At 35.4% G+C, this 13,685-nt stretch overlaps 2 protein-coding genes and 1 long non-coding RNA gene across 4 annotated transcripts in view; 1 reads left to right on the forward strand and 2 right to left on the reverse strand.

Moving 5' to 3' along the window:
• Nucleotides 1–13,685, reverse strand: part of LOC125232792 (spastin) — a 36,646-nt gene that overhangs the window by 5,680 nt on the left and 17,281 nt on the right. For both annotated transcript variants that reach the window (XM_048138573.1, XM_048138572.1), the window contains 3 exons: nt 4,075–4,256; nt 1,830–2,015; nt 1,055–1,169 (listed from right to left, as the gene is read on the reverse strand). In XM_048138573.1, the coding sequence (XP_047994530.1) occupies nt 1,055–1,169; nt 1,830–2,015; nt 4,075–4,256 (483 nt within the window). The remainder of the gene's footprint in view (nt 1–1,054; nt 1,170–1,829; nt 2,016–4,074; nt 4,257–13,685) is intronic.
• LOC125232795 lies at nt 6,257–7,131 on the reverse strand. The gene is made up of 2 exons (XR_007177783.1): nt 7,008–7,131; nt 6,257–6,688 (listed from the first exon to the last, which is right to left on the reverse strand). It is a non-coding gene; the product is annotated as an uncharacterized LOC125232795 (long non-coding RNA).
• On the forward strand, nt 6,936–9,123 carry LOC125232793 (zinc finger protein 865-like). The gene is made up of 3 exons (XM_048138574.1): nt 6,936–7,562; nt 7,933–8,082; nt 8,207–9,123. Coding segments are annotated over exons 1-3 (312 nt in total). The 5' UTR covers nt 6,936–7,560; the 3' UTR covers nt 8,367–9,123.

Here is a 13,685-nt window from a genome sequence, read left to right on the forward strand (position 1 = left end):
AAACGGGCAATCGCTCAATGTCAAGTCAATTTACCTTACGACTTTGGCCAAAAACTTGGTAGGGCTTAATCAAATTATTATCTTCTACATAATTTACGTAAGTTGCTTAAGACAAGAGAAGCAGCTACGCTCCAACTAAAAATTGAAAATAGGATCGATTCAGATTATTTCCCATCTATACTAGATCAACTTAACTCTCTGTAGATTAACTTGTTCCTATACATAAATTGCGCACATTGACCAGCATGAACAAAACAAATAATTAACAATAACATATTTTAATCTATCATCATGCATCGGGAATGTTTGTGGAGGCTCTGAGATTGTTTTCAAACAATTCGTTTTCTTACATAGCAGCAGCACCAACATTCCAATTTCCAACAGATTCATGAAAGTTTTTGCTAAGAAGTGTAACAACCCAATAGTAGGTAAACTGACATTTTATAACGCCAGGGTGCGCTCCTTAAACCTGCAGTTAATATCAAAAAAGAATAGCAGTTGGACTTCCGGTTCGAGCGTCATCTTAGCGGTCTCGTGTCGTGAATAACTTCTTTTGCTTTTGCTCATTAATGTTGTTTAAAGTGTAATATCGATAGCTTATTACGCAGTAAACTAATGTTGTAGTGAGAAGCTGATAAAGAATTAATCTCGAAACGCGTTTAGCCTCTTTTTTGTCGTCAACGGCCGGTAGTCCACGTGCTCTTGTAAAATCCAGCTATCTATTTACAAGTGCTAACTCACCGTACACTGTCGTACTTACCGTACCAAAATCACTAATATTAGCTCATATCACCTTGACACTGGCGAAATAGTCCCAATAATGGACTGAAGCCATTTAATTTATAAAAAGTAACTAACTACTATCACAAGATTTTTCGAAGATTTTGTCTCGACTTGGCAACTGGCAACCTTATACCTACTCAGTAGCAACAGCTGTTGCAGTGACGATATCTGTCCTAATACTACAGTGACTCATAATCATAAATTAAAATATTCTTTATTCAAATAGGCTTAATACAATTGGTCTTTTAAATTGGCACATTTATATTCTTACCGTTCCCTGGAGGTCCGAATAGAAGTAGACCTTTGGCGGGCGACCGAAGCCCAGTAAACAGTTCCGGCCTCAGAGAAGGCAACACCACCATTTCTTGAAGTGCTTGTTTTGCTGCCTGTAAAACAAAAATTATGACACTTGTGAAATTTTTTAAATTATAAGTAAGGGCATTTTCAGAATTTGGGACCCCCGAATCAGCGTAAGTTGTTAACAAAAATAACCTAACTACAAAATTAAAATTTTGAAAAAACCCTTGACCGCGACATAGTAGACCGATTTCCATGAAACATGACTAAGAACACTCTCGAATAACTCAGCTTTCAGACAAAAAAACTAAATCTAAATCGGTTCATCCGTTCGGGAGCTAACGATGCCAGACAGACACACACACAGACAGACAGACAGACAGACAGACAGACAGACAAACAGACAGATACGCCAAATTTATAATTAATAACACCCCGTCGTTTTTCCGTCGCGGGTTAATTAACTCACAATCAGTTTTGTGACGATAATTAGATAGATAGATAGATAGATAGATGATTTATTTCACGAAAAAAATTACAATATAAGTATTAAGAATGAAATTTCAATGAAAATATTATTTTTGTGTTAATTACATAAACTTTAAGCGATAATCATTCAGAATGTGAAAAAAGTAAATTTTTAGACAGACAGAACCGGACCTGACCTGACACCCGATAAGTGGGAACTAGCCCTTAGGAGTTTATAATAAATTAATAATACAGTTTATTATTATTTAAAATCGACTCACCTCCTGCCCAGCGATGTCGTCCCACTGCACCTTCGGCCCTCCCTCCACAATTTCATCCAGTATCAACTGCACCAGCTTCGGATCCACTCCGCGGACCGTGAGCGTCTGCTGCGGCGTCCGGCTTCTAGTTGGCGTCCCTCTGTTGGACCCGACGGCGCGCCGGACGGGAGATCCGTTCACGGGGACCTGATACGCGCTCTGGCGTTAGTAAATAGAGAGAATTTGATGTTAATGAGTGAGGTGCGATGTCTTATGATCTACGTGTTAGGGCTGAAAGTATTAGATGCCGTCTAATGTAAGTCTTTTTGAAACTATGGATATGATAGGGTAATGAGATAAGTTCATGTCGTGGATCGTGAGGGTCTGCTGAGCTCTGCTTGTAGTTGGCGCCCCTCTGTTGGATCCGACGGCGCGCCGGACGGGAGATCCGTTCACGGGGACCTGATACGCGCTCTGGCGTTAGTAAATAGAGAGAATTTGATGTTAATGGGTGAGGTGCGAAGTGAGCCTTAAGGTTAGGTATAGGTGAGAAGGTTGTCGTCTAGCTTGTTGGGTGTTCTTGTTCTCTGTTGGATCCGACGGCGCGCCGGACGGGGGATCCGTTCACGGGGACCTGATACGCGCTCTGGCGTTAGTAAATAGAGAGAGTTTGATGTTAATGGGTGAGGTGCGAAGTGAGCCTTAATGTTAGGTATAGGTGATAAGGTGACACTTGTTGGGTGTTCTTGTTCTCTGTTGGATCCGACGGCGCGCCGGACGGGGGATTCGTTCACGGGGACCTGATACGCGCTCTGGCGTTAGTAAATAGAGAGAGTTTGATGTTAATGGGTGAGGTGCGAAGTGAGCCTTAATGTTAGGTATAGGTGACACTTGTTGGGTGTTCTTGTTCTCTGTTGGATCCGACGGCGCGCCGGACGGGGGATTCGTTCACGGGGACCTGATACGCGCTCTGGCGTTAGTAAATAGAGAGAATTTGATGTTAATGGGTGAGGTGCGATGAGTCTTAAGGTTAGGTAGTGACAAGGTTGGTTATAGTCTAGCTTGAAGGAAGTTCTCTGTTGGACCTGGGGGCGCGCCGGACGGGGGATCCGTTGACTGGGACCTGATACGCGCTCTGGCGTGGCGTAAATAGAGATAATTTGATGTTAATGGGTGAGGTGGGATGAGTCTTATGTTGTAGTCTACGTGTTAGGGCCGAAAGTATTCTAGGAAGAGGAGGTGCGATGTCGAAGTGATAGGGTTATTTATTTAAATGTTTATTGTTTAGTTGGTTTGAAAATCTGAACAAATTGGTTTGAATCCATATATGACGACGATATGAGAAATTCTGATACCTAAACATATGAGGCGAATTAAAAATAATATTAATCTTACTACCTAAGTGGTAAAATCCATTATATTGTAAGTAGGCAAAAAATATACATTAAACGTGTCTGATATGCGGCTACCAGCTCTAGTATAGTAGATTGATGAGGTTGAATTAACTTAGGTCTAAATAAATGTTTAGGCGACTCACTAGGTCGATATTTGGAACCACTTATGAATAGTATCCTCATTCGGAGCTGGGTAGATAATGAGAAAGATTCAAAAACTCAAATCAGAAATTTTATAATTTAGTTACTACAAGGCTTATTGATTTGTATAAGTAGTACTAAAATACCACCGGGTACTTGTACGTCGAGCTGTTGGGCTGATATGACAACCCTTCGCTGACATGATAATGTAACCATCGCTTTCGACTGGAAACACCAAGTGTAAGACGTGGTCGTGGCGTGATGGTATGGAGTTACCATACGTTGTACAAATGTACACTTATGGAAATGATTCGTCAAAACGAGGAGCTAGAGCCAGAATGATTGCCGGAGAGAGGAAGGCCCTTGGCACCCCTAGGGTACCTTAAGAAAACAACAATAACTTACCGATAGCTGCCTCTTCACTGTGCGCTGGTTTCAACGGGTACCGGGTATATGACGAGCTGTTAGGTTGAAACGACCGTCCCATGGACCGCAGCAGTATTTGTAACTTCATTTTAAAATATTACATAGAATAGAGGGATGAAATGAAACAAAATGTAACTCACCGATAGCTGTCGCTTCACAGCAGGCCGTGTCAACGCAAGTTCTACGGGATACCGGGTATGCGTTGAGCTATTAGGTTGAGACGACCGTCCCATCGACCGTAACAGTATTTAGAATGGAAGGGTGAAATGAAACGGCAAGGGTGAAAAAAAAATGTCTCAACTCACTGATAGCTGTCTCTTCACAGCAGGCGGTGTTGACGCAGGTTTAACCGGGTACCGGGTATACGTTGAGCTGTTTGGTTGAGATGATGACCGTCCCATGGACCGCGGCAGAGTTTGGGACTTCATTAGAGGTCCGGAGCCGCTCGGCAGTCGCCGCCCGCCTGTTGTCAGCTTACGGCCTGCCACTGGTATTAATAATGATTTGTCAAATATTGAAGAAGATAAAAAACTTCAAACAAAAAACTTCAAGAAAAAAAGATGTACATTAGAGATTGTATAAAGCACTTTAATACTGTTAGGGCCAGTTGAATCAACCACATTTGACAGACACATCATCGTCACGCAGCATACGTCTATGGAACTTCCCATACAATAAAATTTAACGAACGGTTTGATGCAACCGGCCCTTAGTTACAGATTGTTTTTAGTATTAGATATTTATGGAGTGAATCTAAGCTAAGTCATTTTGCGCTGAATGGCACTGATATGCAAACGTCGTAATTTAGAATTTTATTAACATTGTCAGTGTCACATATCAAGCCATGCAAAGCATGCCAAAATTGCCAAGTCAATGCAAAGTTATTTTAGCTAGTCGAGTGTAAAAAATAACAGTTCAGTAATGAGCACAAAGATAATCGTTTGTTATATGAAAGTAGAATCTTATACTTTTTGCAAGATAACGGACTATTTATTTTGAAATGGAAGAAAAAGTAAAAAGTTTTTGCACTCAAATCATTATCCATCGCACAATAGACAAAAAATCGTGCAAAAATTGGTCACGACGCACTTTACAAGGAAAAGCTATGCTCACGGTCTTCTTCAAATCACTAAAATATACACAATCTTTTAGCTGAGCAGAAATCGGCGTTATGCTCTTTTTACTATTAAAATACAGTGTAAAACAGTTAAAAGTTTAGAGGAAGGTTTGCAAAAATTTCTGCATTTGCGCCACACGACAGGTAATCAGAGTAAAAGGACACTTGCTTGAAATTGAAAGTGATATAACGGAATTTTGTCACTTTCTTAAACGGGTTTGTGTTCACTTTCGAAGGACATTTAGTTAAATTAAGAATAGCCTTGCATTTCGTCCTTGCAGTTCAAACATCATCATCATCCCTCCTTGCGTTATCCCGGCATTTGCCACGGCTCATGGGAGCCTGGCGTCCGCTTTGACAACTAATCCCAAGATTTGGCGTAGGTGCTAGATTTTACGAAAGCGACTGCCATCTGACCTTCCAACCTGAAGGGTTCGAACCCGCGACCTCCGGAACGAAAGTCGCACGTACCGCTAGGCTACCAGCGCTTTTTCCTGCAGTTCAAACATAACACTCGTATATATATATGGCCATCAATTTGAGAGTTCAGATTCAATAAGCTGGCTTTGTAAACGTTAATTTTATTGGCTAAATAGATACAGTCAGAGTAGTGTAATATTGGTGCACCTGGATCAAAGAAGATCCAGGTGCCACCAATATTACACATTAGAATACTAATTTGAATCGATCGATCATTCAAATACTCATTTTGCATCCATTCAAGATGTCACGTATTCAAGTAGTGAGGTATTATAATGCTAGTAGGTACATCTAGCTACCACCAATATTACACATTATAATAGGTACTAATTCGAATCGATCGATCATTAAAAAATTTTTCGTTCACTTAAGAAGTCTCATATTCAAGAAGTGAGGTAGCAGAATACTTGTAGATTGTAGGTAAATGTAACTGCAATAAATATTACACGTTCGAATACTTTTCAAAGCAATCCAAGAAATCATCATTCAAATATTAATTTCGTCTCCATTCAAGAAGTCATGTATTCAATGGAACTAGCGAGATAGGAGAATGCTTGTACTAGGTACATCTAGTTGACTCGTTTTACCTACCTATTCAAATATGTGCTAATTTTACATCAATTAAGGAAGTCATGTATTTAGAGGGGGATATTTAGAATATTAGTAGGTAATTAACACGTATAACTATAATCGAGTTTTTGTATACATTGAGGTATGTAATCTGAAATCTCTAAATAGAAATGTCTACCCGATATGAGTAATGATTTTGATTTCGTACTGATGAGTTAGGTACTGTTCTCTTAATAAGATATTATTTTATAGTTTTATGTACCTACTCTAGGTAATTAACATTGAGGTAAAAGTTGGATATAGTTAAATGAAATTACGTGTACTTTTATAATGTTTATTAACTTAAGAACTATGTTCATATTACACAATCACATTAAATTGTACCCTTATTCGATGGTGTACCCATGTGGCGTATCTGAGGACAAACCTTCGTCTATCTTGTCAATTACTCTACGCGTTAATTCGTAAACTTGGTCTAATAACGTATTTTTCACTACATATTGGGCACACAGCTCGGCATTACATTTACATATATGTTCAAAGTTCTCATTCAATTTGTTACTGTCGTAAATTTCTATTTTGATGACTTTTGTACCTCCATTCCGATGTGGTTTTTTGATAAACGAGTAAACGGGTGTTGCCTTCCTCTTGACCCCCAAGGACAGACGTCTCACCCCTGACTCCCGTTCACTCTGACTTTGAGTTTGGGATGATGCCAAAGGAACGAAGTTGAATAGGTGTTCTGATGTATCCTGTAATTAATAATTAAGTTATTAGTTTAATGTTAACTACGAGTATTAACTTTTAATTAAATGAAAACTTGAAATAAGTTACATTAATAATAAAATATTTTATTGCACACAAAAAAAAAACATAAGTTACAGAGAAATCCGATGAAATTAACGAAGTAGGTGACTACAGGTGGACTTAGCGCTAAGCAGACACATACATTAAAAATTGTATTTACTTAATTATTATTTTATATCAATTACATATGAGTAATGTAACCATTATAATTTGAAATTATTTTATAATAATAATACAAACACTCACTCTAAAAAAAATACTTACCGACATATTTTCCGTAGAACTAATCGCGTTGAATATATAAGAGTAAATAATATTTTCACTTATTTTCGGGGGTTTATATCTGAAATTATTGTGTTATTAGAGTTCAAAATCAAACGTTTAAAAAAAATGACATCACATTGTATTGAGATACGATTGGATTTACGATGTTAGCAATAATGCACTAAAGCAAATAAAATATACTAGCTCCGATCGCGACATTGTCTGTTTTTCTAAGATTAAAACCATAAAATGAATTTAATGAATAAAAAAAATATATGGTAAGTACCTTCACGTATTTGTTTTATATTATACACGGTGATCTGATTTTGCTGCGTTGTGGGATTTGCAATCGATGATTGTTTCCACCGACTAAGTGCTGAGTTGCGTTTTTCAATCACGTTGACAAATTTCATATAGGTATTGCGTTAGCTCCACGTGAATTTTCACTACTTAAGCTCCTCAGATCGATCCTCTTGATTCATTCCGCTACACAGGAAGCAAGGAAAACCCACTGTTCTCTCTACTGAAGCTACAAGGACATCATCATCATACAATGTAAGTGTGAATAAATGTATATTGTAATGTTGCTTATATAATTTTGACGACTTATCTGACCTACTGGTTAGTGACTAGCTACTAAGCCAGGGGCTTCTGGGTCGAATCTCAGTAAGGGTTTGTGTGATGAACACATATATTTGTTCCCGAGTCATGGTTGTTTTCTATGTGTTATTATGCGAGTACTCGCAACGCAAACTTACTGTAGGACTTAGTAAGAATATCCTATATTATTTATTTATTTATATTCGCAAAGTAACAAACTCGTAAAAATAATTAATCATTATTCAAATAAAACAACGTTAGAGTAATGGAGAATTATAATTATAAATGAATTATTTTAATAGCACATTATTTATTTTATTTCCAGGTCAAAACCCTCGTCCCACGCTGAAGATTTATATCTCTCATCCTCCACGGAGGAAGATTCGTCGGCACCGCCGCCGCCACCGCCGAAGGTTGACGTGATCGACAAAAAGAAAAAATCCAAGCCGCCGACATCGACGAGCTCGAGCAAGAGGTAGGTGTATACATAAATATTAGATAGTTGTGTGTTCTCAAAACCATAAAATAGCCTTTACGTAGTATTCTAACGCAGATTATAAATTAATAATATTTTAATAGTAACTTATTTTTATTTCCAGGTCAAAACGTTCGTCCCATACCGATTCGTATCTCTCATCCTCCACTGAGGAAGATTTGCCAGCACCGCCACCGCTACCACCGAAGGCTGACGCGGTCGAAAAAAGAAAAAATCCAAGCCATCGACATCGTCAGCAAGCTCGAGCAAGAGGGTCAGAATAGCTCCTGTGAAGCCGCGGCACGGCACTGCAGCGGAACTATTCGGTGCCGATAGCGATGACGAGGGATTAGAAGCGAACCAACCTGCAGGGGAGGGTAAATTATTATCGTACATTTCACGACGACTTGCGAACGGTTTTGCTCGTCAGACAAATCCTGATAAAAAGGGCACCCACTTTGTTGAGGTCAAAGTGTATAAATGCGATGATATTGAAAAGGTGACACCAGTAAATCGATGGCGTCATGCTGTAGTAAATATTAAAAACCGAACCGATGATAATACTGAAGCTTGGAGACACTTGGCTAATTTTATTCACGCAACGCGAAAGGAATACCGAACATGTGCGCCGTCATTTGTTAGCAATTATTATTGATCAATTTAAGCCATCGTATATATCTCTTATTACCACACTTATTAGTGCATCTGTAATAAAATACGAGGATTATAAATAAATGACTAATAAATAACGAGCTGATATTTGTGGTATTCCTTTTACGTTCTGTGAATAATTTTAACTAAATGTTCAAACGTGTTAGAGTGAATTTATTTCTTTTTCGTACATAGAATTATTCCTTTTTGTAAAATATGGGACCAATTGCATAGATTGAACTATGCGTGGATCCAACTATCCTGAACACAACGTAAAAGTAATAGCACAGATGTGAGCCCTCATTTATTTGTTGACATCTATTAATAATGTTTTTTACCCATATTCATTTTGAATTACATTACCTATGTTATGAAATGGAATATAAGTATTATATAATACATAGGTACTTTAATTAATTATAAATGTATATCTATTGTAGTACTAATTTGGAATAAAATGATATCTATAAAGTGTGTTATTTTGTTTACAGTGGGATCACGTAACCGTCCGTTATCCAGAACTATTTTAATGAAATGTGACAAATGTCAAATTAAATTGCCTAAGAATGAATACAATGCCCATTTGAGAACTAATTTACATAAATCGAATTGCATATTGAAAACTGATTTGAATAATATTGAAATTATAGCAACAGCCTTTAAAAACAGAATAGTCACCTATCGTCTGAATGCAACACAAAATGAATACGTAACTCCTGAGACGTTTTTGTGTGATATCAAAAGTAACATTATGAAAGTTGTAGAAATGTCATTACGGGAACATAAAAGTATCAAAATAAACTATGAGCTTTTCGTTTACTTTACATTACCTCATTCAGGCAAACAACAGTTAAAGTCATTCAATACAAAATATGATGTTATTTATGAAAACACAAATATCAATGAACTGTTTGAAAATACGATTGAACATTTAAAAAATAAAGTTATAGAATTTGAGCACCGTGAATCAGGCTGGTCTTTTGTCGCAATAAGTCATTTAGAAGTTAACGTAAACAAGTATTGTCCGATGCGAGGAGGTACTTACATACCTTTACCCCCAAGTGTCAAAAATACTAAAAGCTGCATTAATATTCAAAACAACGATAATTGTTGCTTTTTATGGAGTATACTGGCTGGTCTATATCCTGCAAAGAATAATGTGTGTCGAACTAAATCATACCCGCACTATTCAGATGTTTTAAATATCGATGGAATGTCATTCCCATTATCAGTCAGCGATATACAGTTATTTGAAAAAAATAACCCTGATATAAGCATTTGTATATATGGATTGGATAATAAGTATGCAGTAACAGGTCCTCTATATAGATCCAAATCAAAGAAAAATAATCATTTTAATCTATTATATATTGAAGTCGTTGGTAAAGGACATTACTGTTTAATTAAAGACCTGGTACGATTAGTTAGAAGACAAGTAACTTTACATAGAGGCCACATGCATTTCTGTGACTCATGTTTGCAATTTTTTAAAAGCGATAATAAATTTAAAACACACCATTGTTCCGAAATTGTAACAGTTTTACCTAATGAAAATACTGTCATTCAATTTAAGAACTTCGAACGTAAACAAAAAATCAATTTTATTATATACGCTGATTTTGAAAGTATGTTAATTAATTGTAATTCAGACAGTAGTAAAAATACGCAAAACCTAAAAAAGCATGTCCCGACATGTTTCGGTTATTACATATGCTGCTCGCACGATGCAAGTTTGAATAAATATGTTTCTTACAGAGGTGAAGATTGTGTAAAAGTTTTTGTTGAATGGTTAATAAACGATATTCATGAAATTCACAACATACTAATTAAAAATAATCCTATGAATCCATTAACATATAAAGAAAAGTGTAATTATGAGAATGCTACACACTGTCATATTTGTAAGCAGTTTTTATTTGGTGACAAAGTCCGTGATCACGATCACATTACATCAGAGTACAGAGGTGCAGCTCATTCACTTTGCAATTTGAAATACAGAATCTGTTCCTTTATACCAGTTGTCTTACATAATTTGACGGGGTATGATAGTCATTTATTTATAGAAGAACTTGCAAAGTACCCCGGGTCTATCAAAATAATGCCACAGTCCAAGGAAAAATATTCAAGCATAACAAAAACTATATATTCTACTAACAAATCGAGCGCCAAACCAATTGAAATAAAGTTTATCGATTCTTTTCAATTTCTTAGTTCCAGTTTATTTGAGTTAACCAAAAGTTTGAATAAAGAGGATTTTGTTAACTTGTCTAAAGAATTTACTGATACCCACCACTTTCAGTTATTAACACGTAAAGGTGTTTATCCCTATGATTACATTGATTCCTGGTTGAAATATGAAGACAATAAACTACCGACAAAAGAAATGTTTTATAATACTCTAAAATCTAAACACATCTCAGATATTGATTATAATCATGCCGAAACTGTGTGGTCAGCTTTTAATATAATGACTTTAGGGGAATATACTGATTTATACTTAAAATGTGACGTCTTGTTGTTAAGCGATGTGTTTGAACATTTTAGAAATACAAGTTTGAAGCATTATAATCTAGACCCAGCCTATTATGTATCTGCACCTAATTTAAGTTGGGATGCTATGCTTTTGTTTACAGACGTAAAATTACAGTTAATACACGACTTAGAAGTATATCAGATGATAGAAAGAGGGATACGTGGTGGATTAGCCCAGTGTTCTCTTCGGAATTCAAAAGCAAACAATAAATACACCCCTGATTTTGATACTTCTAGACCCACCTCATATTTGATGTATCTGGATTGTAACAATCTCTATGGTTATGCTATGAGACAAAAATTACCTGTATCAGACTTTGAGTTTTTAACTTTAGATCGGGTTAGAAATTTTGACATACTGACTATACCAGAAAACGGTGAACATGGATACATTTTAGAAGTTGACATGAGTTATCCTGATCATTTACACGATCTGCATGCCGATTTGCCTTTTGCACCTGAAAGGTTTGTTCCCCCAGGTGGGAAGTCAGAAAAGTTAATTGCAAATTTATATGACAAATACAACTATATCATTCATTTCGTACATTTGAAGGAATGTTTAAAGAACGGGTTAGTGTTACAGAAAATACATCGCATTCTACGTTTTAGACAGTCTAACTTCTTACAAAAATATATTGATCTAAATACTCGATTACGACAAGAAGCTTCTACTTCATTTGAAAAAGACTTTTTAAACTATTAAATAATGCTATATTTGGAAAAACAATTGAAAATAAGCGAAAACATTTACATGTTCAATTAGCAATAAAATGGAAAGACAATGACAATAAAACAAACAAACACTTAGGTGCAGAAAAAATATTATTAAAACCTAATGTAAAGAATGTATCCATATTTAATGAAAACTTTGTGGCTGTTCAATTAAGTCCTGAAAAAATTTGTTTAGACCGCCCGATTTATATTGGATTTACAGTTTTAGAATTGGCAAAAACACATTTATATCAATTTCATTATAATTTCATTAAAAAAACGTACAAAGAAAACGTGAAACTCTGTTATACTGATACTGATAGCCTTCTTTATAACATTATTACTGATGACTTTTACAATGATCTAAATAAAAACATATCAAAATATGATACTAGTAATTATGACCACAATAACCCTTATGGTATACCTAAACTAAATGCTAAAGTACCTGGTTTATTTAAAGATGAATTTGGTGGTACGGTAATTACTGAATTTATTGGATTAAGAGCAAAACTGTATTGTTTAAAAAATGTAAAGAAGACAATAACGAAAGCAAAAGGTGTCACAAAACCTATAACGAATAAATTAAGAATTAAACATTTTGACAAAGTTTTGCAAACAAAAAAAGTGTATACCCATAATATGAATATGATTCGATCAATCAAACATGTTTTATATTCACAGCAAGTTGATAAAGTAGTTTTAAACTGCAACGATGATAAAAGGCAGATATTGCCTGACAATATACAAACATTACCATGGGGGCACTGTAAGACTATATTTTAAATTATATAATAATGTGATACTAAAATTTGTTTTTGTTTGTTTTTTTTTGTACCTATCTGTAATAATCTCCAGAAATTTAATAAATTTATTTACTCTGTTAATCAATTGTTTTATTTATGTTAAGACATATCCTATAAAAAGCGTTGAGATATCATATTTTTTTCATAATAACAATGAAATTCATTAAGCATACCCAAACTCTGGAAGTAAATAATATAATCGTTGAAAATGACGTGCATAAAAATACAAGACATAGTACATTATTACCTAATACAATCCGCTGTATAATATGTGGACCTTCAAACTGTGGTAAAACTAATGTAATATTAAATTTATTATTACATGAAAATGGTCTAAAGTTTAAAAATATCTATTTGTATTCAAAGACCGCTTTTCAGCCAAAATATCGCTACCTCCAACTAATTATGGAGAAAATTCCAGATGCTAACTTTTTAATATTTAATGACAATAAAGACGTTATCCATCCAAATGATGCTATGACCAATTCAATCATGATTTTCGATGATGTTGTATGTGAAAATCAAGTGAACATTAGGAATTACTTTGCTATGGGAAGACATCGACAAATTGATTGTTTTTATTTATCGCAAACTTACTCCAAAATTCCGAAGCAACTGTTAAGAGACAATGTGAATCTCTTAATTGTTTTTAAACAAGATGATACTAACTTAAAACATATATACAATGAACATGTAAACACCGATATGGATTGGATAAAATTTAAAGAACTTTGTTCAATTATATGGGATGATTGTTTTAGCTTTTTATTAATTAATAAAGATTGTACACTAGATAAAGGACGATATAGACAGGGGTTTGATACATTTATTTACTTTTAAATTTCCCATTATTTAATGTTTTAAATGTTGACGAAGGCTCACTTGAAACTGAGTGCTCGTATT

The sequence above is a fragment of the Leguminivora glycinivorella genome, chromosome 13, assembly GCF_023078275.1.
Source record: "Leguminivora glycinivorella isolate SPB_JAAS2020 chromosome 13, LegGlyc_1.1, whole genome shotgun sequence".
Taxonomy (NCBI): domain Eukaryota; kingdom Metazoa; phylum Arthropoda; class Insecta; order Lepidoptera; family Tortricidae; genus Leguminivora; species Leguminivora glycinivorella.

Excerpts from the sequence above, each read along its gene's own strand:
- LOC125232793 (XM_048138574.1), top strand. Across the intron at positions 8,083-8,206 it reads TCGACGAGCTCGAGCAAGAG|GTCAAAACGTTCGTCCCATA; the intron begins GTAGGTGTATAC and ends TTTTATTTCCAG.